This window comes from Gavia stellata, chromosome 17 (genome assembly GCF_030936135.1).
Source record: "Gavia stellata isolate bGavSte3 chromosome 17, bGavSte3.hap2, whole genome shotgun sequence".
In the NCBI taxonomy this organism is placed as follows: domain Eukaryota; kingdom Metazoa; phylum Chordata; class Aves; order Gaviiformes; family Gaviidae; genus Gavia; species Gavia stellata.
This window is the reverse complement of record NC_082610.1, coordinates 5,129,536-5,155,164: the sequence shown is the minus strand read 5'-3', so window position 1 is coordinate 5,155,164 and position 25,629 is coordinate 5,129,536. Positions and strand designations below refer to the sequence as shown.

Here is a 25,629-nt window from a genome sequence, read left to right as displayed (position 1 = left end):
GGTAGCGTAGAGGGGACAACGTAGAAAGGGTAATATAACTGGGTCAATTATGACTGAAATTGTGGTGGTGGAGAGAGGGGAAAACATATGGTACGACTCACAGGAAGGAATGATTATATTATCAGTCACATGTTTAGCTCGTTACAGCTAACATAAGGTCAACCCATAAAAATATGGTGAGAGAGAGAAGCAGAATGTGGCTACAATCAAGAATCAGTCAGAAGCTATTGCAGAAAGGGACCCAAAGTCTAAGCCACCGCATGGAAGACACCTCTGATTCTACCCTCTGGATGTTGGTGCTGGAGGCCAAACCACCCACATGCTTTGACCAAAAGCAATGACAAGCAACTTCATGTTGCCATATGGCATATTTGCTTTTAATCTATATTAACAACAACAAAAAAGGCTTAGTGGTTATCGTTAGAAGCCAACAAAGAATTTCAACAAAAATTAGAGCACAGAACTTGCATCCTGACTTCAGTTCGAAATCACAATCTTCTGATTTCATAGAATTTGTGTCTTTCTTTTGCATGCACATTTAAGACATCAGATATGTATAAATGCAGATTTCTTGCCACCACCTGATTCATCTCATGAGTCCTTTGGTTCAGAAACGCTCTCAAAGCACGGATGGATAAATTCTCTATCTAGGAGCAGATAGAGAATACACATAGTTCCAAAATACGGATTAAGTGGAGTATAAGGCTTTCCTGGATTATCATAACCTCTGTGAACTTCAGTTGGCACAGGATACTCGTATCTCTTTCCCAGAGGCTCATGTTGGTGATCCTTCCTTCTCCTTTTCCCTCTCATCTCCTTCCATAGAGATATACAGTTGTCTACGAATACATTCTAACTATTTCCTGATAATATTCCATTCTTCCCTTCTGCATTCAAAACAGTTTTGGTTTTGCAAATGCAACGTTATGTTTCAGTCATCTCTGAAAATAAAAATGAAATCTTTGCATAAAAATGCAAATGAAACATAAAACTATGCATGTGCACATCAGACAGTATCAAATAACATCAATAGTTTCAAAGAGATGTTTAAGGCATTAAGTCATGTTACAAAGAGTATTTCTAGCTGCAAGTTTCGTAACAGGAATAAATCAATCTTGACTATGAACATGAAAGAGGGAATAAAACCTTTTTGAACACTGAAGGTGGTTTGCTCATTTCCCCCAAACCAAAACGAATGAATTAGTTGATATATATGAAAATTAACTTAAACTAACAACATAATCAGAGAAGATAAACCTTAAAGTTAAAATTAGATTAGAAAGATAAGAATATTACTTGGGGCTGATGAGAGCACATGGTAACTCCACAGTAGCTGCTGAGCTGAGCCTTTGTCAGTTAAGAAACAACAACAAAAAAAATCATATGGTTAAAAAGAGCTGACCTCAGCCCCTGGACTTTGCTCAGGCGCTAATCAGACTTCCAGTGTTTAGTGCTGATCCTCTGGCTACTTATTGACCATATATACCTGGACGCACATAAACATAGCCTCTAGCAATGCGGTAGTTACTCAGGCTCCCTGGGCTAACTCTGCACACAGGTTTCGCACTGTTCCAATGCCGCTTACGTCAAATTAATTAGTCTCAAATTGCAGCAATCAGTGTTAATAAAATTAGATGTTTTATTTTTAGTGAGACTGTCAAAAACTTTTACCAATAAAAACAAATTACACACATTCTCATAATACTGCTGTAACAGCACAAAGCAGCTCCAAGTGTTTCCACTGTAGAGTATGCAATTATTTATCCTGGCCAAATGTATGTTTAACTGTATATACTTAAGCAACATAAGACTATCACGTGAAAGCCGTAATGCCTGTTTATATAATAGCTGAGCATTTTTAAGCCCCACGCAGCTGCGTTAACACTGGGCTGTTTAAGCCTCAGGATGTTGGGGCTCATCTCAGAAAGATCAGGAGCAAAGTGACTACTTGTTCTGCGGAGTCTCAACTTCACTGTGAATCCTATTAGCTGTCATAAAAAGGTCACAAAGTCACCTTATCGTGCTGCTGGAAAATCCCTATACCATGAGGAAGCTGAGGAATGGAGAAGAGCAGAATAGGACTTACAGATAAGAAGGGTACTGACCCCCAATATGGAATAGCTTGTTGGCCACTGAGGAGGTTATCATGACACCAAGGAACAGCCCGATATAAATGCAGTAGCCTCAAGAATCCCAGGGCAGCAAAAATATAACCACGCACTTTTGTCCCTGCCACCACTTCAACACTCCTACTGCAAAACGCAGCACAGCTGCTCCCCAGAGCTGGGAAGTCCTGCCAGTGGGGACAGAGGTTCATTCTACACGGTCCACGTGCCCCAGTTTCTGCACTTCTATCTGCCCTCCGGCTTTCAGGAGTCACTCTGTACCTCTGGAACCGTACATGGGAAATGAGGCATTCCCTTCTTTATGAAAAGCCAGGTATGGCTGGTAGCTAAGGTCTGTGAGAGGAAGGGAGAGAGTGCACCTCTTTCTGAAGTGCTATGGAAATAGGGAGTGAACCTTCATTTTATCTGAACCCATCTTCTGCCTCGATGAGTACTAGGTCGGGGACACTTGCGTTTCTTTTGACATCGGTCAGCCCAAAAGCATCCCCCTTACTTCATTACCTTCTTAACACAGGAGCTGCCATTCAGGACCGCTGAAGGAGATGACTGCTTATGAAATATGCAGCATTTTACATGTGAGCTCAAAGTTGTGGTTACCTTACAGCTTCTCCCGCTACGCTGCAGATGTGGATGTGTATTGGATACACAGGGCTATGAGCACCATCCAACTTTAAACGTATTAGTTAGCTGTCCAAATTAGGAGTCTCATTTCCCTGCATAGGAAATGGATCCTTCAAAGCATGTGGATATCCTAAATTCCTTGGAGGCTTCTCACTGATGATATAAAGAGTGTCCCCTTCACCCCATCTGCAGTACCATGTTTGAAAGCTCTTCACTGGAGGGGACAAGACTGGGAATGCATGACTGAATATTCAACAAAACACAATCAATAGAATAAAGAAACAAAAACCCCAGCAAAGCTCAGAAGAGCATGCAGGAAGACACGTGCATCTCACATTCGGACTCAGAATTTTGATATCATTTTCCGAACAATATAATTACAGGAAACTTTCAACCGTGAAAGAGAAAGCTTAGATCCTGGCTATTAATATTAATGTTTCTATTAACATGTAAGCTAATAATATTAGAATATCATTATAATCACAAGAGAATACATAGCTGTATAACAGAAGCAAAGAAAACTAATGAAAAGTTCTAATGAAATCTACAATCATGGACAACTCCAAAGCCCCACCAAACTATCTAACAAGGGCAAACAAAGACCAAAAGGAGAATCCTTAGGTTTTCTGGTAATGAGACATTTAGAAAAGCACACAGTATTTGAAAAAACATCTGTCTTGAAATTTGCTTTACAGCCACAATGAGCTTCCACGCTCGTCAAACAGCCCAAAACTGGGATTCTTCTTTTGGAGTCTGACAGCTGTCTGCTATTAGTTTTATCTATTCAATCTCCAAATCCCAAACTCAGAGGTTACTGGTGTAGGTCAGTTGTGAGACTATGTTGACTCTTTTGCCATTCGACATGGAAAACCAAATAACAAAGTCTGCACTATGTCAGCAAGCATTTCACATTCTTTGGTTTGTCATGCAAAGCACAAAGACCCTGATACAGTTCAAAATGGTCTTTGTATCTACAATCTTGTTTACCCTTGGAATACAAGCTTAATTTCCCACATGCTTAAAGTGTTTTAAAAGCTGCTCCATACAGCAGAAAAGAGAGCGCTAATCTCCGGCAATGGAACCAGAAATATTGAGGGTTTCAGAGGAGCCTCTCCAAATCAGCAGTTAGATCAACTTTATGCTTATACACGTAAAGTGGGTGTGTACGAAAGGAAATGTCACTTCAGGACAATCTAGTTCTAGTGGTGTAGGATCATGATTTTGCTATCCCTAGATGCAAATTATTCAGCTGCTTAAATTAGCCAGTTTTTCCTATTTCTACAGAATCAGTACCCACAATTCTGAAAAAGGTAAGGTCCCTTCACCTGTACCCAACGCAGCAGTGCAGCCTTCTAGGGGAAGTGACAAACTGTCCACAGTGGAATATATGGCAAAAAGAAAGTCCTAACTTAGCCCTGATGAGTTGCTCCCTTGAGGCACATGCCACCTTCCATTAGCTTTGTAGTGAACTTCAGCTCCTGGCTTAAACATTTTTAATTAGATGCTAGAGCAGAGGTGGAAATAACCCCTAAAATATAAAGGAATGCAGAATCAGAATCACAGGAGCAAAAGCAGGGGGCACGACATGAAGCAAAAAGTTTCATCAAGAAATGCAGTTCCTAAATCCTAGGTCCAGCCATCTCTTCAGTGTTTACATCTAAGCAAAAAAGCAATTCTGAAGAACAGTTTAAAAACTATAGTGACAGTCAAGCATGTAAAGATTGCCTAATCTACTAATTTTGGAGGGAACAGCTTGCAATTGCAGGTTGTTTTATTTGTTTGGTTGATTTGTTTTTAGTGTCGAGCGGTAGAACTGTACCTCCTCATTGGAAGAAAGTCTTGAAAAAGGTGAACTGCTGTCAACTGTGTTGTCGGCCTGTGGAGCTACTAAAACAGGTACTAGTTTAAAGAGAAGAATAGGATAATTCTTGGCTTCTCGGATGCACATAGGTCCTAACTGCAGTAAATTTTTTTTTTTTTTTTTTTTTGGCCATGGATACATGGAAAAGGGACTCTCCCATAGGAAACCAAATTGCGTTTTTAGAACAAGTCCATTAACCAATAGGCACAAAACTGCTTCAAATACCAGCCCCCCCCGTCAATCATACATCCGCTATTGCTATGTGACGTAATAATCTAGAACCTGGATAGAAATTTTTAAACAAATACAATCACTGCTGAAAAACTATTTACTTCCTTAAGTTGTCCTCTCCTCAAAACTCTTTCCAGCCTTCAAACAGTCCCCAGCCTCACTAAGCTAATTGTTGAAAGCAAACTCTCTGCTGACCATCATACAAGAAGTAAAATTAGATCAAGCCTGAGAAAGAAACAAAACTTTCCAACTTATCTCCATTGCATCATGCCTCTCTAAGCAGAATTGACACTATCACCAAGTCCTACATAATTACTTCCCAGAATGTAGTGTACTTCATCCAGCATACCATATATATCCCCAAAAGTATGTGCGTGGAAAAAAGAAAAAAACCCCAAACCCCAGTATGACTGTGCCCACTGAATGGATTCACATGCAAGCCCCAAAGTTGCGAAGAGCTTGGTTACCCAAGAGAGGTAATTCTCACACAGCCACTTCAACTCTGACCTCTTCCTTCTCATCTTCAAGGGAGTTCTATATAAAAAATCTTCAATACCAGAGTATTAAAATAACAACTCTGGTGGATATTAAAAACCGTAGAGTCAATAAAGAGACAGCCTTGACAGCCTGTAATAATTTGCTCCCGCTCCCCAGTCATTCCCTCCATCTTACACAGGTGATAAATCATCCATCTCGCTCTTTTCTACAGCACACAAACATCCTACCGTGCCTTTCCTTGCTCATCTTCCTCTGCTTCTTAGGTATTGGCTGTCTTTAGGGGTTAGCCTAAACCACTAATACATCCAGGTAAATTTAGAGCAACTGTTCTTCAACTTGTATTTAATAATGAAAATTCTTACTTCTGTTTTAGACCCAAAGAAACGCTCACGTGCCCAGAAGTTTGTCATCTTTAGCCCACTGAAACGGATCTGCCAAAAGACATTGCTTCCCTTGACTAACCTTGCCTTGTTTGAAAGTGGAATGTCTTTTTTTGTTTCCCCCCCTCTTTTGGTACTGCTAATTTCAGCCCTCGGGTATAGCTACTATACCTTTGCTCTCAACTCCTATTTGTTGCTTAACTTTGCAATTATTTTATGTAACCTAAAACCACTTCAGATTACAGCTTGTAAAAAGATTCCTTGGAAAATAAAAGTATATGGTATTGTGATTTTAATCAGCAGATCCCAAGGCCATAAACTTCAAAGAATCTTTGCAATGTGAATTTCCCTGTTTCTGCGAGTCAGTTTTCAAGATAAATGTGGGATCCTTCAAAGACAGAGAGATAGGTATCTATAGGTACACCGAGGTACGACTTGCATATTTAGAAGCAGTAGTATTTTTTCTGACTTACTGATAAAATCCAAACAGATGGTCAAGCGGAGTAGAGGAGGAGTTAGGCATGAATAATCTCACCAGTCCTGTGACTTTGCTGTTAAGCAGAGTCCCACGTATGGCAAAAATATACATGGGCATATATTTACCACTTGCAGTGACTCGCAGCACAGATACAGTGAGCAACGAACACTTGGGTGTTGGCACTTACTTTTTGATCTATTTCATCTTAAAACAATTTAGAGACTTTTAAATTATTTTCTAGAAAACGATACTTATTTAGTATATAGGATCCTTATATAGGGGTGTTCCATTATCCTGGCAAAGAAAAAAATGGAAAAGCGGAATTTATAAATTATTTTAATCCTAACAACTGAATGCAAGCACGATTGCTAGGGCTTTCTGCAAGTGAAGGAACTGTGAACCGATGGCACGAAACCCTCCTGGTAGAATGGTAACAGCTCGGCAGCATCTTTCTTAGCTGAGATCTCCCGAGGTCTGTAGATGACTTCAATGGATGTAGTTACTCTTTCTCCTGACAGAAAGGACATCCTCCCTCCCCAAACCTACTCACATGAAATACCGGATGAATCCGCCTGCAAGTTCATTTACTGTGAAACTCCACAACACTTATGTCAACACTCTGGAGGGAGCATTGCAGGAGCAGGAGATGCTGTGAGGGAAGGAGATGATGGGAATTCCACTGCCATTACAATGCAGGAATATCTGTTTCTATGTATTTTTACAACAGTTGGGTCCATCTGAAGTTTAAGATATAACCCAGTCATGTTTTAACCTTTTAAGATGAAGGCTATCCAGTCTATGTGTCTATATGCGTCTACTCCAGACACATTTTCTCTGTTTTTCCCCTTTTCTTATGCATCATGCTACCACTGCTAGAGTAGCAAAACTACAGTAACGATGAGACGGGTAGTAATGGTGTAGTATTGCTAAGGGATAGTCTCTGTGAATGGAGGTCTTAACTCCTCCTCTGCAAAGCCAGGAATTACAGACACCTTAATTTAATTTTAGCTGCATTGTCTCACTTAAGGGGAAAAACCGAAAATGCATGCTCAGGGCTTAAAGCTGTCTTATCCTACTATAAAACTACATAAAGAGTATCTTAAAAAAATTTCCTCCTTTTTTCTTCTACTGTAACATTTTGTAACATTTTCCCATTGTCTACAGTAAAGTAGCACCTAAAAAGAAGAAAATTTGATGCGGCTTCTTATGCGATAGCCATCAGTATCATGCCTGTAACTCTGCTTTCAGTGGAATTTGCCTCCTTCCAAAGGCAGTGACATCTCCTTCTCTCCCCGCTTTTCAGAACAGGTCGATATTGCCCCCATCTTGAAGACTTGCTTCAACTTGCTTTTCAGCTCTTCTGAAGTGTGATCCAAGTTCCCATGGTCATGAAGGCAGTCCAACAATCTCCCTCCAGCACTGAACACTAACCCATCTTTTTAGCAATCTCATCACTGTAACAGGATTGAAGAAATTAAATTGCAGTTAGTGAATTTAAAGATGCTCCAGTCTAAGGGGTTTACTCCATGAATGAATGTGAAGTATTGTCTGCTGCCTGAGCCAAGAGACATATAAATAAAACTCTCATCTGTTTTTATAAAATGCAAAATAACAGCAAAATACTACTCTTCAGCTATAAAAAAGCTGTATTTTTTACCATTTGTAGAAGTTACTATACATCATAGCATCTGGAAAACTCTGCACTCAATGACATTCTTATTAATAGTGATATATCCGTGCTCCGCATGGAATGTCCTCTGGCTTTCTGCTCAGTTTCTGCTTCACTTCCAATTCTTCCTTCCTGTCCACCTCCTCTCCCGGTTCCACATTCTCGTCTGGAATTATCCAAAAATCTTGCCAAAAGCAGGAAATTCTACTGAAATGCTACCGACTGCCAGGAGCCAGCTTGAGTCACAAGTCCTTCTGAGAGTTAAACTGAACCCGGTCTTGTTTTCACTGCAGAATGACCAGAGGGTGCCAAGACTGTCATTGCAGTCGTCGTAGATCTGAACCATGATACAGAAACGCTCTCCGAGCGGTTCAATCCTACCCACGCTCCACACCTGAGCTGCGTTTTACCTACAGTCCACCAACGCTGTAGCTGCTGGAAGTACCAAGACAACATAACTGCTATCTGATGAGACAGGTCCTTAGGGTCAGAAGGTGCAAAGACCTTATACTCTTATGCCAAGACATGTAATTCACGCTACCTCAAATTAAACTGTAGAAGTGAAACAATCCAATTTAATCATGCTTGGAAGTAGTTATTTAAGCGCTTCATCACTGAGGATTTTTTCAAAAGTCATACAGACGTTTCTCTAATAAGAGCAGCATAGTTACTCTTGACAAGCTCACATTCATTAATACAGTCTCCTGTCCTATTCACAAGGATGCGATAAATCAGCACAGGTCTCGATTATCTTATCTAAATAATAGGTTATACAAGTAAGTAATTATGGAAAGATTTACTCAAATCTAAGTTTCAAATTTCTTCCCTCTTATCTATACGTATTCATAAAAGCCAGTTACATACACGAAAGTAAAGGCAGAATTCAGCGTCAGATCAAGCAGCTGCGCCTGACAATGTGAAATCAACTTAAATAACCAGATGGTACATACCACATCCATATACATAGAAGAGACAAAACCATAGGTGGCTAATTTGCAACCTTTAAAAAAAAATAAATCACAAACTATATAAAAAGGCATTTTTAATGCCTTTTTTTCATTTAAAATGCCTTTGTTCTATGCAAACACAAAGTGTCTTGAAGTGAATAAATAAGCTCAGCTGTGTTGTGCAATGATTCCATTAACCTTGCAATCAAGCATTAAATTAAATTGCCTTGTTTGGATTTCCCTGCTGCAGGGGAAAATGTACCTTCTAAGGTCTGTGCTTTATGTTACCAGAGCCAAGGAGTAAAAGCTTCACAACTAGACTTCTACAATTAATAACACAAGAAACTCAACAAGTAAGCAAATTGCAAAAATTCCTCTGATAACTTTTTAATGATTAACCTTATACTCAAAGGTTCATAGCCTTTCACACTCCTTCTCCCATGCATTCAATTAACATCTGCTTTGAACAAGTTAAATTTAATCTTCATACGGTTTCTAGGTGTACCAGTAAAGCAGAACTCCTGCGTGCCTCCATTCACAGAGTGAAGAAAGCGATTCATTACTGCACCGTTTTATTCACCTCCTTTTCCTTCTCCCAGTTTTCACCCTGGCAAACTGCTGCTCAAACTGAGATTAATTTTTTGTTTAAACTGCACATCACAATCACCCAGCAACCACAGAGGAGCTATTTTTAAATCGCTGCCAGAAAACTCTGATCTCCTGCATAAGGCGAGTAGGCTTAGATTCTAAATAGAAAAGACTAAATCAAAGCAACACATAATAATGTCACCAACTCTGGGACCAAGGGCAGTTTTTCTGTGATCCCGTGTTGCGGCTAACTTGCCAGCCATGCAGGGTCTTTACTGCGTGTGAAGTCCGTCCCCTCCGTGTGAATGATTTTTTTCAAAGCTGAAGCAACTGACATAAACTAGGGATTGCATTTCAGTGTGTCACAGCCCCATTCTAAGTGGAATATATTTAAACACACAAATAATCTCTCTTGTCGAATGCACGTAATTGGTCCTCATGTGTGGTTTCTTCAGGGAAGGAGCTTAGCAAATAAATGAGAGAATAATTTACGTGCCAAGAAAAAGCGTCGCAAGCACAGAAAATATTAGATGGGGGAAGGAATCAATGACAAGGAGTGTATCACTAGCTCTCCAGAAGGCCGACTGCTACTTAAACAACAATATAATTTATATTAGTCCAATTCTGTATTGTAAACATACAGCTTCTGTTAACGTGGCAATGTTCAGAAGCCACAGCAACAGACGAGGATGATACTTGATTCGCCTTCAGCTGCATCACCAGGTGGCAATGCCTTTACCCACGGTCAACCAGGAGCGAGTGCTGTTGGCCTAGCACGGGTTTCAAGTTGCAAATTTCAGAGAGAGATATGAGCTCCTGAAAAATCCAGGCGTATTTTACAACTGGCAAGCATTTGTTGACTTCGTAATTGAAACTGAGCAGAGATTCTCCGAGAGGTTTTAGTTCTTTTGTTCAGTTTCACCATCCTGCTCTTAACTAATACCAAGAGAACACCAAAGCAAATTTAGTCTGGCTTTCTTTGAAAACAAGGCTAGATTCTCCATCACTTTTATTTCCTTAGTGATCCAAGCATCACTTTCAAGAAACTATCAGCCATATCAAACTCAGTCAACTGCATTATGTCCCAGGAAAGACTTATCGATGACAAAACACAAAGAGAAAAAACTTTTAATTCAGAAATCGGTTCAAACCCGCAACTCAAAATCCATGTTTTACACTCAGGGGCCCCTCCGGAAGAAAAAGGACACGGTTCACTTACTACATCAACAGTAACGCTCATCAGGCTTTGGGTTTGGAAGAGAAAGAAGCAGCTATAGGCTGATGCCATTAAAAGCAAAAGTATGTAACCCATTTATCTCAACTCTAACAGAATATAGGTCTCATTACTGTCCATCTCCCCGGCTTCCTTTATGATCACACTCCCATAAATTAGAGGGTTTTAGTCCCCTAATTCTTGATCTTTGGCCTTGACCATTCCCATTGAATCACTGGACTTAGAAGAATCAGTGGAAATGAGAAGAGAATTAGGTCTTTTTTATTTCAAACACTATTAAAATAGAAGTTTTACATCTTCTTGCATTACGTCCTGTTAGCAAAAACCCAGATGAGATTTCAGCAAAGCAATCAGAAGACATAAATTCAGCATTTATCCTGACAACTCTGTGAACATATAACCTAAAATACTCTGGAGAAGCTTATCTCTGTGTATTCAGTGTCCGAATGCCCAAAGCTGTTTAATCTTAGAGATCCAATATGCATTAGATACAGCGTGAAATCAAATGCACCATGATATGCGAGCATTTGCTGGATGAGACCTTACCTGTCGGCATCTCCAAGTCCCAGTGAAGTGTTACGCTGCATCGTCTCCCGCACTGCAGCCATGCCATCAGGCAGCCGGTTTAGCCTTCGAGTATAGAGGCCCAGACCACCATCGGTCATATACCTTTAAAACAGCAAAACAAAATGTCATGTTTAGTAAAACAAGAAAGAACTTTCAGATATTATTGTAGCTCCTATCTTCTGCATGTTTTTAACCGTATATTGCAATTTCCTCACTTTTAAGAATACTACTCTGAATATGAAGCAAGGAAAACTTTATTATTGATTAGATCAGAGATAATTTTTGCCTCTCGTCATTCTCCATTGCAACTTGCACTCTCCCTCATCAATAAGAACTGAATTTCAACACAACTGTGACAAAGGAAGAATACTTAACTTTCATTAAGGATGCCTAGATGGAATTAATTTAATATTTGTGAATGCTATCATTAATGATCCCTTCCCGCTCAAAACGTGCATGGTTTATACCATCCTGAACTATTTTGTGTGGGCTAAAACAACACGATGGAAGTCTCAACCCTTTTGCAAGTTAACTGCAAAAATCACATTGAATTCATCCTAGATTTTGTCAATAATCCATGAACAATGAGTATCCCAAGATTTATTGTGAGAAATCAAGGTTGCAGCATGAAAGAAAAGTTTTTTTCAACCTTGTTTTGGCTCCTACATTGTACTCTGTCTGCAACTGTGACCCAGAGACATCTGCATTTAAACAGTGTTACTATTGGATGTTAAGAAGTGCCAGGGGTATATAGGACATTTCACAAACTGCTAAGATAGCGCATTTCTTACTTTCTAGTTTAGAGAAATGAAAAATGAATCTTAAATTGAACAGATATGACACATGTGGACAAGAATAGATAGATGTTGATCACCAGGAACAATTCCTCACGATAACGCAGGTTGTGTCATTCCGCATTTTTGCGGAAGTCTGTACTGATGCAGACAGCAGTAGCCATCATGTAATATAACTTCAGAATGTGATGGTAACCAAGAAAATAAAGTTTTAAAAACTGTACAACTACCCAGCACTTTGGTTTAGTTTATGAATAAACTATTTTAATATATTAATACTGAAATTAAGAAGTTGATCCCTTCTTGAATAGCTTCTCAACGAGCTGTCCTACATCAGTATCTCAATAATTTTTTAAAATATCTTGTGGCGTTTCACGACAGTAGTAGGTAAACAAGTTCCAAGCGTCAAGATAAAACAGGAGGATTTTTCTCTTGATTTAGCTTCATTTCTTATAGTATTTCTGACTACAGATATATGCGAGCTAGCTTTAAACTAGAAAGGCAAATCCCATTCGCCTCTCAAGACGTTGGCGCGGAGCAAGGTCCGTGCTACCACAATCAGTTTGTCAGCCCAGGTACATCTACATGAGCAGCACCGACAGTTGTGTAAACACACCGTAAAGATTTTCAAACACTTGAGGCTGAAATAACCCTTAACAACTCTGGCAATACGGCCGCGGTCTCTGGCATACCGTTGGACACGTAACATAACTCACCGAGTTAGGAGCTGAAGGGATTCTATCTTCTTAATCCTTTAGCCACTCTTAGCGAATCAACAGCAGCCCACAGAATAATATCCAGATACACGGGACACCTTCCTCTTGGTTAACAAGGCACAGAGCTTTTTCCCTAACAGCAAGACACCCTCATCCGCAGCAAGAAAGGACAGATGCTCCTAGGTGCAGCCAGCCATGCCTCTGCGGGTGAGATGGTACTGCAACAGATGTACTTTACCCCCGTCGAATTCGATTACTACATTTATAAAAACGGGATGGTAAAGAGTCAAGAAGCCTTGCACAATCTGCTGCTCAGCATTTCAGTTAGATGTATAAATCTGTACGGGGCCCTCCCAGGAACAACCGAGGAGCCTCTCTGGGGAGTCTAACAAAGAGGTTGCTAAGCCCGTCAAGTCAGACACAAGAGTATTCTCCGTTCAGCAAATCTGTGGGGACGCGATTCTCCAAGCTCATAAACGAAGACAGTAAAAAGCATGAGGAGCAGTTGCACTGTAACTTGTATGGAATTCGCCTTAGGTCTAGCATTCTAACTTTTCTTTGACATAGTTTATACATATTTTATCGTGGAAGAATTTTTTTTTTCCTTAAGCTACTAAAACAAAAGAAAGGGAAAGAAAAGAAAAGTGGAGCTTAAGACCATATTGTTATACAAACATGCAAATAGCATTCTGCAAAAAGATCTAATGTACATACGCTAATTGGTTTATTGCAGATACTTGTCTGCACACGAAACACGTTTCTGTACGAATACCAGTTGTACACATACTGGCAAATGCAGCTTTTGGCTTTGCTGTCAGATTTCTGGTGTATGACTAGTCCTTTGATAAAGATGATCAACTACATTTGAAGTAGACTGTCCTCCATATTCATTATCCAGAATACGTGAAAAGAAACATATTAGCCATAGGAGTCAGTCACGCTGAAATCAATGGAAAGCCTCTTCACTAACATCAACAGATTCCATCCTCTACACAGAAACTCAGCATAATTCTGCAGCTGCATCAAACTGAAAACCAACAGTCCTGTTTTCAGGGGTTTTAAGCACTCGTACGTCTTACATAAGTCAATGGAAGCTGGATGCCTTTAGCATCTTTGACAACTAGATCGTGACTTTTTCTAACCAAGACTCTGTAAAAAAAGCGCAGACATAGACAACAACTTTTACCCACGAAAGTTTAAACATACGATCTGGGAAAAAGCATAGTATCCAGACTGGGACTTTTATACAGATGGGTAAATCCTACATGTTCAAAAAATTTAATAGCTCAGATGCTTTAGGAATGGTGCCAATGGCCAGTGGGGAATGACTGCCTTTAATGAAGACAAATCACACAGAATCACAAAGGTTGGAAAAGACCTGTAATATCGTCAAGTCCAACCATCAACCAACACGACCATGCCCATTAAACCATGTCCCACAAAGCCTCATCCACACGTTCCTTGAACACCTCCAGGGATGGTGACTCCACCACCTCCCTGGGCAGCTTATTCCAGTGTCTCACCACTCTCTCAGTAAAGAAATTTTTCCTAATATCCAGCCTGAACCTCCCCTGGAGCAACTTGAGGCCATTTCCTCTTGTCCTGTCACTCATCACTATAACAATACTTCATGAATGGACAGCGAGACGGTGATTGACGTTCGTTAAAAGGAGTTTCTAATCTTTTCAGGAATTAATGCTTAATACTCGTCTCTGTAGTTTCACTCTTCCATCAGCAAGGAAACAAAATTAACCAAACTTCTTTGAATACGAAAAGACTCAGGTTAAACAAGAGCAGTATTATGCCCTTCTAACACACAAGTGGAACTTACAGCCCACTTTCTAGGTCACGCTTCTTTTCTGTAAGAAAGTGGCTCCCTGCCCTGCATTACAGGCATAAAGTCATTTGCTTTGGAGTTCCCTGGACAACCTGGACCTTTAAACTTCTCTTTTCTTTAGCCAAATACACCCTTTCAATGCCTCTGACATTTTCGATGCTGTAATAAGTCCTTCCAAGTGCAATATTTTTAGGGTATTTCTGATGCTGAAGTGATTTATTTCCCTTTCCTGAAAGGCACGCTGAGGAAACAGGAACGGGTTAGGCCAGGGATCAGTAAAATCCAGCGCTCTGAGTCACTTGACTTCTGTCCGCACTCCCTGCTTACCCATGCATACAGCCAGCCAACAGCACACCTACTTTTATGGTCTGACAACTCTACCACTTCATATATATTCATTTCACTCCTTAATGTATGAATAGGAATTTACCAATTTTGAAAATAGATAGCCAAGGGACAGGCATTCTTTACCTAAGTTTAGGAAGAGAAGGAACAGCAGATAAGTTGGCAGCATACAACAGACCGGGCAAGCCTACCCTGACCTGCTCAGCATCACGCGGCTCCGTAATCCCAAACCCACAAGCTGGAAGGCAGCAACATGCCCCAAAACTGGAGCGGCCTCTGGCAGTCCAGGTGCTCCTGCCTTCTTCTTGGTGCTTTGGACTCAAGGTTAGTTTGGAAATAGCTGCCCAGGTGCCTCCTGGCAGAAGACTTGCCCAGCAACCCAAGTGCTTCAAACTTGAAGAAACAAAAAGCTTGTAGGAATTACAGCTTTTGGACTATTCCGTGCATCAACATCCGCTTTGACACGCAAAACTGTTCTCTTTTAGCCGCAGCCATAACACTGTTACCCTTAATGAGCTCCTTTAAAAGTTTATTTTCTGCCTTGTCATTACAGTCAGTTAAATGAGAGCAAGAGGCTTATCAAGCTTTGAGTATCAAAGATGGAGTCTAACTTTGCCAGTTACTAAAAAGCAACAGCAGAAAATTCTCCGCTGCTGTTTCCGAAACACAATAAACGTGATCAAAATGATCCTGTTACCGCAACCAGGAATATGTTCCAACTCTGACTTACAAAGAAATGCTAGCCTAACAGCAGGATGATGACAACCCCAAATTTCTCAGTTAGTATGAATTTGGTCTGCGTTTTCCATCACGGCATTGGAATTAGACCACATGATCTTTCCCCGAGTTTCCCCCCCAAAGTATTTCCATCCATTATTCTTGCTTGACCGCTCTCCATTACAATGCCCACCACATCGGCACAGTACTTGATCTCTCTAACCAAAGGGTTGAGCATATACCCTGTCTACAAGCCTGTGGCTGGTTTAAATTCCATTCTTTGATCCACGTGAATTTCAAAGGCATTCAAGAACAGGATTAGGTCCTGAGCTTTCAGGTTGGGACTGCTAATACAATGCCCAAATCCCTAACATTAGACCCAATATTACCTTTCGGGTTCACAGAAGCACAAACCTATTGCTCATTTCATTTACAATTTAATTTTGTATTGAAGGCAGTCTGTAATTTATAAATTAATAGACTTTTACTAATAATCAGTAACTATTTGCAATTAACAAACTAAGGAATGAACTATGAACTGTTTTGAAGATTCTCAAACCCACGCATGGACTAAACCCAGAGAAAACAATAAATGACTTGCAGCCTCAAAAAGTCCTAATCACTGCTAGGAAGGAGGAGATACCTGTTCCACTAACAGGGAAGACAGGAAAAATGAGATTATGCAAAAATTAATAAGTATATTTTAGTTTCATAGTTTACTTGGAGAAACCTCTCACCTGTGAATCACTAATAACATGAACGGTAGCTGCTTATGCACACTATCCAAAACAGTCCAGAAGCACAACAAGTTCACCCCCGTTAACTACTTAATCCTCAGACCTTTTTCTGAGGAAAAAAGAAGAAATCTACAGAAAGAAGCGGCTTCTGTGAAATCAATACTTTTCTATTTGGAGATGTATTAAGACTGCCTGGCACATAAGTCCTTCAGCAGCCATCAGACAACACTTTTTGGGCACTGCTGCCCAGGGCTAAATTTATTTCCACATGTCTTCTCAGCCGTGTCTCCCTTCCAAGAAGCCTGCAGGCTTGTTACTGTAAAACTTGCATTTGCTAAGGGAAGGAATTCCAAGGACAGCATAGCCTGTAAGGGACTTGAGTGGCTGCTGCCGCTATAGGTCAAATCTCATATGTGCCCCCACATCTGTTCCCTCCAGGACAATGGCTTCTTATCGAGCTTCCGAAGAACCAGGTTTCCTGTGGAATTAGCAGTCTTAGATACATATAGTTTAAAAGAAACTGCCAGTATATAAGAGAAGAATATTAGACTGAAAGAAAGCATCTCTCACATCACTGCATCCATTCCTGTTTCAGAGAGGACTCTTCCAGTATATGATCCTCTTTCCAACACTCACTCGACCTGTCTGCCAAACGTACCTTAAGCTTAAATTCACCTTCCTTTCAAGGAACAGGCTTGCTCCACCATCATTTTAAAAACTCTCTTACAAATCTAGTCAGCCCATACAAGATGACGACAGGGATTAGGCACTGAAAAGCATCCATTTAAGGTAACTGGACTTTCAAAAGCTAGAGTTAGTAGAATAAGACTATATTGATCTTTTTATATTAAATATAAATATTATGTTCTCCTTGCTTGCCTCAATTTCTCTCCCTTTCTTTAGGCTGTTAATGAAATGAAAGGACAGGTTAAAGCTTTACTTATTCCTCTTCATCTATCTTGGAGTTGAATGGCCCTTCAGAAATGAATGGAGCACTGTATCTTGAAGGAGAACTCTGGCTACAGCAATGAGACTTCAAATGCCAATATTAACTATTAACAGCCCCCAGAGCAGGCTTCAAAGAAGCCAGGTGATTAACATATGTACAAGAAGATAGCACGACATAAGAAAACTCATGGGAAGAGACTAGGACAGATCCTCCCCAGATTTCCGAGAGGGATTTGGGCAGTGACTCTTCATTGGCTTTGCTAGGAGACGGGAGGTCTTCATTAGAGCATTAGGACTACATTAGGACCAGGAGAATTTTTCCCCTTGTAACCAAATGATGAGTAAAAGCTTAATTATTTTTAAGATGCAATCTTGCTTTTATTTCTTGCCGTTTCCCACATTTTTTCCCAAACTGTATCTTTAATTCTGAGCAGGTTTCGTTCAACCCAGTGAGACCATCTAGTTAATCCTAAATTGTGTGATTTGGAGGCCTTGGCTCAGGGCTGCGAGCGTTGCCCGTATGCGGAGTCAGGCCATAGCAGATGATAAGTCTGGGGTCTATGGCAAAGCCTCTCTAGGCCAAATCTGTGTCCAGCACACCCAGGTTAAAGGTGAGCAGCACAAAAGGGTAATTTAAAAAAACCCCTGCTCCCTCCTCTGTCTGAGGGGATTAAAATCCACATTACTCATCTCACAGAAGAATTCATCTGACAACCGGACTAACCTAACGCTAATGCCAGACTAAATGCTCTCCAGAGGATGGAATCAGCCACCCTCCTTGCTGGAGCTGGGCCAGCGGGCAGCGAACCCAAACGGGTCACTACGCTGGGAGGTTCGCCCGTACGAAGGAGAGTAAATCACAGCGCAGCCGTTAGGGCGTTTGGAGGGAGGAAGGACTAAGCCCTGGGGTTCCAATTCCCAGATGGTTCCTGAAATTTACCCAGTCGTTCGCTAACGTACAACAAATGACCCATCCTGGGAGAGGTGACCAGAGGCGGTACCCTGACAAAATGAGGTAGACAAGATTGGAAAACACCCAAGAGGTCGATCCTTTCAGTTGTGCAAACGCCATTCCGGACGCCAGTGAAACACGGGTGGAAACTCATTCCTTAAGAGAGGACAACCACCAAGCACAGGCTGCCAGCCTGGAGCAAGCTGAAGATCCACCAGAATCAGGCAGCTGATATGCAAAATGGGATTTTGCATATGCCAATTTTGATTTAAATGCCTCAATCCTTTCTCAGAATCTATTTCAATGAAAATCACAGGAATAAATTATAGCACAAGTGATCCATTTTGCATTGTCCCCTTTAATTTTCTTAGGGAGAGGAGCGACGTGTGACCAAAGAGAAGAAAGGAGGGAGTGCTGCTTCTCCACAGGTTCTCAGCAGGGTCAGCAGCGGAGAAGAGTTACTCCACAGTGACTTTGACTCCCTCATGCCTACTCCTTCCCTCAGATGATCCACATCGACAAAGTGTGTATGATTGCATCTCCCTCTACCGGCTAGCCCCAGAGTGGGACTGTATTTTGTCCTTCAGAAGCTGTCCTTGCGCTCAAATTACAAAAACCTGTTGGCACTGAAGCAGCAGTTCAAACACTGCTGAGGTGTTTATTACAGAAGCAAGCCCAGAGTGGGATAATGGCTATTAAACAGTATTTTGGTAGTCGTGGACAATAGGGCAGTATGTACAAGTCAGCAAAAAATACCGCACGCCACAACTTGTGAGTTCGTTTTACTGACAAACGCTACACGTGACCTAACGTGGCCCTTTTTGGCAGTATACTGAAGATAAAGCTTGATTCCAGCTGATCTCTAAGGTTATAGCTTACAGGCCTATGATGTCTTCCTATGCTGAATCTTACATGCAAGAAAAGTTCTGTGAGAGCATGTTATCTGAGACATCGTTTGTGATAAATGATCAAACACTGTTTTACTGAAGAAGCTGACACCAGAACTATTCCTGAACTGAGTGCAATATTTAAGAATATCTAAAATAACATACCACATTAATAATATTGAAAATGCTCATGTAATAGTCTAGTCGTGTCTCCTGTGAAGATCTTTAAGTACAGTTCTTGGAATAAGAGTATCATTTAGATTTAAACACTGCCATAATTTTTTCCTTCCATTCTCACAGCACCAGGACATCTATGACTTGAAATCCAAAAGCTCGTTCTGAACACATCTCAGCATAGTTTACTAAGAAGTCAGAAGTCAAGGTTTCCTAATACCTTTTCATAAAGTTAGAATTTTGAGGTTGCTTGCCTGACCCCTTCATTATTTGTGTTAATTATCTATTTACCATATATAGCAACTATTCTGCAATGTTGAAAAGATCCGAATGTAGGAAGCCAGTCCTAGCAAGACACGAGGCAGTTCAAATAAACACTCTGCTCAATCAGAGAAGAAAAATAAAATAAACCTCCTAAGGATTCTTAGTCATGTTGAAGTGTTACAGCCGTATAAGGAATGCAGTTTTACCCATCCACTGTATTGAAATGAAATCGTATCACTAAAATCATACCATTTAAAGAGAAATGTCCAACAAAATGACTGACCCAGGGTAACTCAGAGCGTACAGGAAAAATACAGCGGTAATCACCATTGCAAAAAATAGGTTGGAAAGACTACAGCTAGCATTGAATCAATGTACAGGTTGAAGAGGTTCTCATTCAGACCATGATTAGCTCAGCCACTCTTGATTTCCAGCTAGCCACGCGTTACCTGGAGCAGCAACCACTGCTGTCGCAGACAGCTCAGAAGGAAGTGGTTTGTCTTAACTACTGTTACCAAGAACAAATTCTCATTAGCAGCAAACTGCATAGATCTCCTTTTCTTCCTCGAAAACCTTAGCCCAAGTGGAGGTCTGTTACGCCACGTATGAGCCTGACATCTGAAAACAACACGTCACTGTCCGACCGATAAACAGAATCAAAATCAAGCAACTGAGCCGCAAGAACCCTACAAATAGCAATTACACTTCAACGTTCAGTGAAATCAGTCCTCCATTTCAGTGCTTCATTTCAAAGTTGTCTTTGCCTCCTAATAGATGTAACTCCTAAATTTTAGCCTACAACAGAACTCTATTTCAGTGATGGTTTTGGTCCGCGTTACTCAAGGGTAAACGGGCCTCTGCACCACAATGATTTCTACTGAGGGCACAATGCTGCTGTGGGGGTTTGATTGACCCGAGCAGAAGCAGGGGGTAAAGCCTGGTTTACCAGCCCAGAGTGGCCTGCTCTCCCTTTTAGCATCCTTTCATCCATGTTCCCAATTCACCTGCTTGTAGTGCTTGTAGAAAGATCCCTGGGGAGCATAAAGGCTTGAATAAACACGAAGGAATCCTAATCCCATGAGCCTCGCGCACGCAAACACATTAAGAGGTTGTGGAAATATAGATCCGGGATGGGAATGTATTAGCCCCAAAGCATCAAATAAATGGGTAAGTTACTAAAATGGTAATACGTCTCCCCCGCCGCCCCACGACAGCTGCTGCACCTGCGGGAGGTCGCTGCAAGAGAATTTTAGCATCGGGTCCCTCAACATCATATGCAGGCTGAGCCTTTCTGCCCTCATCGAATGGCTGAGGGAGCAGCTCAGTGCTAGGCTGGCTAAGCAAGGTACCAGAGAGTCACTGGGTAACGTTTCTGAACGAGATAGGCTCAAAGGAGCGACCCGGGCATGCCCCAAAGCCCAGCCCGGCACGCAGCAGACCCATGGTCCTCGCACGGGGCTGCCCTGCCTCCGGGTTCAGGCTCCAGGGCGGCTGAGCTGCCAAATCATCAAACCTACATTTTGTTGGATCGTAGCTGGAACAGCCATGCCTCTGCGAAAAATGGTTTTGACAAGCTGCCTTTGCGGACCCAAAGCCATTTCCTGAGAAAATCTGTGACCAGCACTAATCGGAATATCCACGCTCTTAATTGCGGGTAGAAAGCTGCACACTAGGGTAATGAAAACAGGGGCAGAGGATTAATTAAATTAAAGGAAAAGAATTTTAAAAGGCCTTTCTGACCAACAGCTCTGTTGCTCCATTCCAAGGCCAAGCAAAAAGTAAATTAACTCTACATCTCATTAGAGAGAACTGGGGGCGGGGGGTAAAGAGGACAAAAAGAGGTAGGAATGGGTATGTTGGTAGCTACAGGGAGACTGAAGTGGACGAAACCTTCCGAACAAACCCAAAAAAGCCATGGGAGTTAATGTCTCCAGCTGGGACGATCTTTGGGGTGGATAGGTGAGACAGTTCTGGGCTTTGAGGTGCCACTTTCTGATGCGGCTCTGAAGCCTCGAGCTCAGCCAGACGCCGAAGGAGGTGGGTTGGGGGCTTACTCCCCACCTCACACAGCTCCTAGTCCTGTCGCTTTGTCCTTCAGTTGATGTTTTAGCTCCCGCAATAAGACAACTTCTTACTTTTGATCCACCCCCTGGAGACTTTCTTAGTTTAGGAGATATTTTCGGCCTGTTTGGAAAAGATACTCTTTCTAACCCTCTGAAAGCAATCGTGGTGTCTGCCAGAGCTCTGCTTGAGCGGACTTATTAAAGGAGGCCAAACGAAACTTCCCATGACCCAGTACATTTCAGAGAAAGCACCAGGATCACAGGGCTAAAATAGTTTATCTTGGCTATTGCATTTATTTTGGCTGTAACAAATATTTTGGCTTCCTTCCCTATCAGTTTGCCAAGGAAAACACAGATCCAAGGTTTTCAGACTGCAGGATTGTAGCAATTCTGAAAAATGACAAAGTGAAACACATACCAGCTAATAAAGAGCTATTCATGCTATAAATGCCCTCTTGTGCTGCTTTCCACATAGCGTAACTCAGCTTCTGGAAATATTGGGCCTGTTTGCCCTAACATTGATCTCAGAGATTTGTTCTGCAGCAAGTCACACGGGTGCCTTCTTTAACAAGCAACCTCTCCCATTTCTAAGCGGTGTATTATTCCTCTCCCACAAAGACACAATGCCATCCTGGTTTTTTATTATTGGGAATAAACCGACATTGGGGAAGATAACTTACCAAACAGGCTACCAAAACATCCGTTCACACTGGAGATGGTAATCCAGCATTAGTGGGTGTCAGTGAGATTCACCAAAGGTAACGCCCTCATTTTTTTCTCTCTCCCCACTGATACTGGGATTATATCCGATGCTGTTATTGCAATTCATTACTGCAATACTCCCTTCTTGGGGAATCCGCAACACCCGACTACCCTCCACAGACTATGTAACCCCAGCATTGTGGGGCTGCTTCCCGGAACGCTCCCTCCGAATGCCCACCAGTGCAGTAACGAGAGGACCTCCAAAAAGCCCAACCTCCAAACCCTGCCCACAACCTGGGAATGGAGCTGGATCTTTCTGATGATGGATTGACCTACGATACAGATTCTGCCCTTGGAACTTAGTCAATGACAACAACAGCGCTACACAAACCAATAAAGCAACTCGCGTCACTTCGCAAAATAGGCTTTTGTAGCTAAAGGCAAAAGATATGAAAAAGAAAAAGGCATTTGTACACGTCACTCTTCTTGTCCTAAGAACTTTAAATTGAGATCTCTTTTATCAATCTGTGGCTGGTTATATGAGTGAAAACTGAAAGTTATCACCTTCCTTTAAAAACTAGTGGGAAGTAAGAGTCAGGTACTCAGTTAAAGATGTTCTAACGCTCAAGGCTAGGAGTGAGGCGTTGTGGAGTACATGACTCCTCTGCTAAATGTTGTATTCACCGTTCTTGGTATTATTCTTGGTATATAACTCACTGCTTTGGTGACAGAGGTACCAACTGGCAAAACCATTTTATTACATTATTAGTCCCTCAAACCCAGAATCTAAAGACCACTCTTGTATTTTCAGACTATGGGGACTTCCATTTTTCACCCTACAGGATGACCAGACAGACACAGAAAAGCAAATGACACACAGAGATGAGTGAAGGCACAGATTTCTCTGGAAATATCATTCATAAACTCAACAGCTTTCTTATTCTTTCCTTTTCCTTAACCTGGAACCTGAACTTTATACACTAAGTAAAGATCTGCAAAGACTGGGGCTCCTCCAGGGTACGAGCAGCAGAAGCCTGAACTGACGCAGTTCTGCCAGGGACACTTCTCAGCTCGTACTCCTGGTCTTCTATAGAAACCATGGCGCTACTCAGAATTTATTTTCCTCACTTCTAGACCAAAATTACAGCCACGAGTTTGAATAAAAGTCATAGTCCAGAGGAAAAGCAATAACTGTTACTAAAATAAACATTGCAAAACTCAGGTGTAAGTTGATTTGAGGAAAACCCAAGGCACTGTAGTGATACGATGCATTATTAATGCAGCAACAGCTACCGGTGCTTTATCTGAAATAGAATTTTATACTGGTTTTTGCATCAGCTTCTTTACTATATGCTTCCCTAACGAAAAATTAAAAGTAAAGTGTCTGACTTTTCAAAAAGGACAGCGTGAAAACATCCAAATCTTCACAACGGACAGAATTAACGGAGGTTTCCGGATTGCGTAACTTAACCGGTTAAGTTAGCGACAAAGCAGCAGCCGGATTCCAGCTTTCTATTTCAGTAAGAGACATTAAATCTTCCAAATAAGCCAATGCTACAAGAAATGTCACTTAGTAAAAAATTACAGAAAAGCAAAAGGTTGTAAGATGGCCAGACAAGGAAAAGGCTGCCACAAAAACAAATACGCCATTTACATCTCAAAGATCAGTTTTAACATCAATCTAATGCTACTGTACTTGAGCTAAGAAAAAAAACGACTGTATTTTCTAGAAGGAATTGACAACGAACGTATTGAATGGAATACTTACTCCGGAGCAAAGAACAAATGCTTTTTCCAGTCAAGGCAGAAGTAAAGGTTGATGTAAAATCTTGTTAATAATTGTCTATCAGTTCATATTTCTGCACACTAACTTGTTTTTTCAACTTTATTTTGCGTGTACAACTATTTTACCCTACACAGAGATGCAAACTCATTTCCTTCCAATGAACTGTCCCCTAAAAGTACAGCCAGCAAAAGGGTTCGGTAAAAGTACAGAAAATGCCTCACTCTCTCCATCTTGTGGACATCAAGCAATGTTGCAGCATGTGTTTGACTTGACCACAATGAACCCCGACTCAGGAAAACATTTAATCATGTGCGAGAGCATGCTCATATAAAGCAATGTTTCTTAACATGCTCTTAAATCCCACTGACTAAAGTAACTGTGCGAATGAGCTGTCCCTCAAATGCTTATTAAAACTAGTAGAATATCTTAGGGTTTGTTTTTTTTTTTTCTTCCTCCAAAAAATCACAGCGTCATTAAACACAGTGCAAGAATCACATAAAGTATAGTATTTAAGAAGAAAAGTAAAGACACTTACCCGCTCGTGATGTCATCAGCTCTGATATTCTTGCCCAGCACATCCCCATCGCTCATATAGCCGGTGGCATCCATGGTGATGCCTTCCAGATCGATTTCATCACTTCCCTTGTCCGAGACGTCCACATGGCAGACACTGCTACCGCGGGACGCTAGTTGCCTCCGCAAAGGTGCCGAATACATGTAACGTCCCGACTCCGTGTTGATGAAGCGGCTGGCGTTCCCTCGCGGAGGATACCCGTTTCCCATCGAGGGAGCGTCGCCTGCCTGCAGGCGGGGGCTGGACTGCCCCAGTCTCCACGATAAGGGGGTGGGTCGTCCCGTCAAGCTGAGGATGCTGCGGCCACTTATCTCGGTAGTGACGTTGGTGTCAAACGTAGTTTCCAGTGTGCTTAAAAAAAAAAATAAATGCATTTGATGAAATGTGGCCTGCTGCACAGAGCACCGTGAGATTTCAGGTGACTGCAAGACCCTACTCCCTGAACACTCACCAAGCTAAGGATTGTAAGTAACAGCATGAACAGAATTTACCTGCTACAACGCCTTGAGAGAGTTAGGTCCATTCCTCCAACACTGTTCTTAAATAATGATACTCTTGCACCCAGGCCACCACGCGTTCAATGTGTATGTGAGAAGACTTAAGCAGGAACTTTTTAATGCATTATCCACAGTGTCAAAGCATAACTTTGTAATCTTCAATCATATATAACTCTGTCATACCACGGTTTTGCCACTCTAGGCAAGGGAGTAGGCTACTAAGCAGGCTAACGGAAAAACAAACTCAAGTGCTATTTTTCCGATACACTTTCTTTTCTTGGCTGCATTCATGAAAGTCCTAATACTCTGGAGACGTGTCCAGCACCGAGATGGTAGCTATTTCTACGGTGAGGAAAGGATTAAATGAAAAAATAAGAAAGGCAAAACAAATATATTTTTCAAAATCTATTTTATATATTCAAGAACTGAATATATT

At 41.4% G+C, this 25,629-nt stretch overlaps 1 protein-coding gene across 3 annotated transcripts in view; it reads right to left on the bottom strand.

Annotated features, from left to right (window-relative positions):
• Positions 1-25,629, bottom strand: part of NAV2 (neuron navigator 2) — a 230,251-nt gene that overhangs the window by 75,957 nt on the left and 128,665 nt on the right. For all 3 annotated transcript variants that reach the window (XM_059825934.1, XM_059825936.1, XM_059825935.1), the window contains 2 exons: positions 24,658-25,047; positions 11,180-11,302 (listed from right to left, as the gene is read on the bottom strand). In XM_059825934.1, the coding sequence (XP_059681917.1) occupies positions 11,180-11,302; positions 24,658-25,047 (513 nt within the window). The remainder of the gene's footprint in view (positions 1-11,179; positions 11,303-24,657; positions 25,048-25,629) is intronic.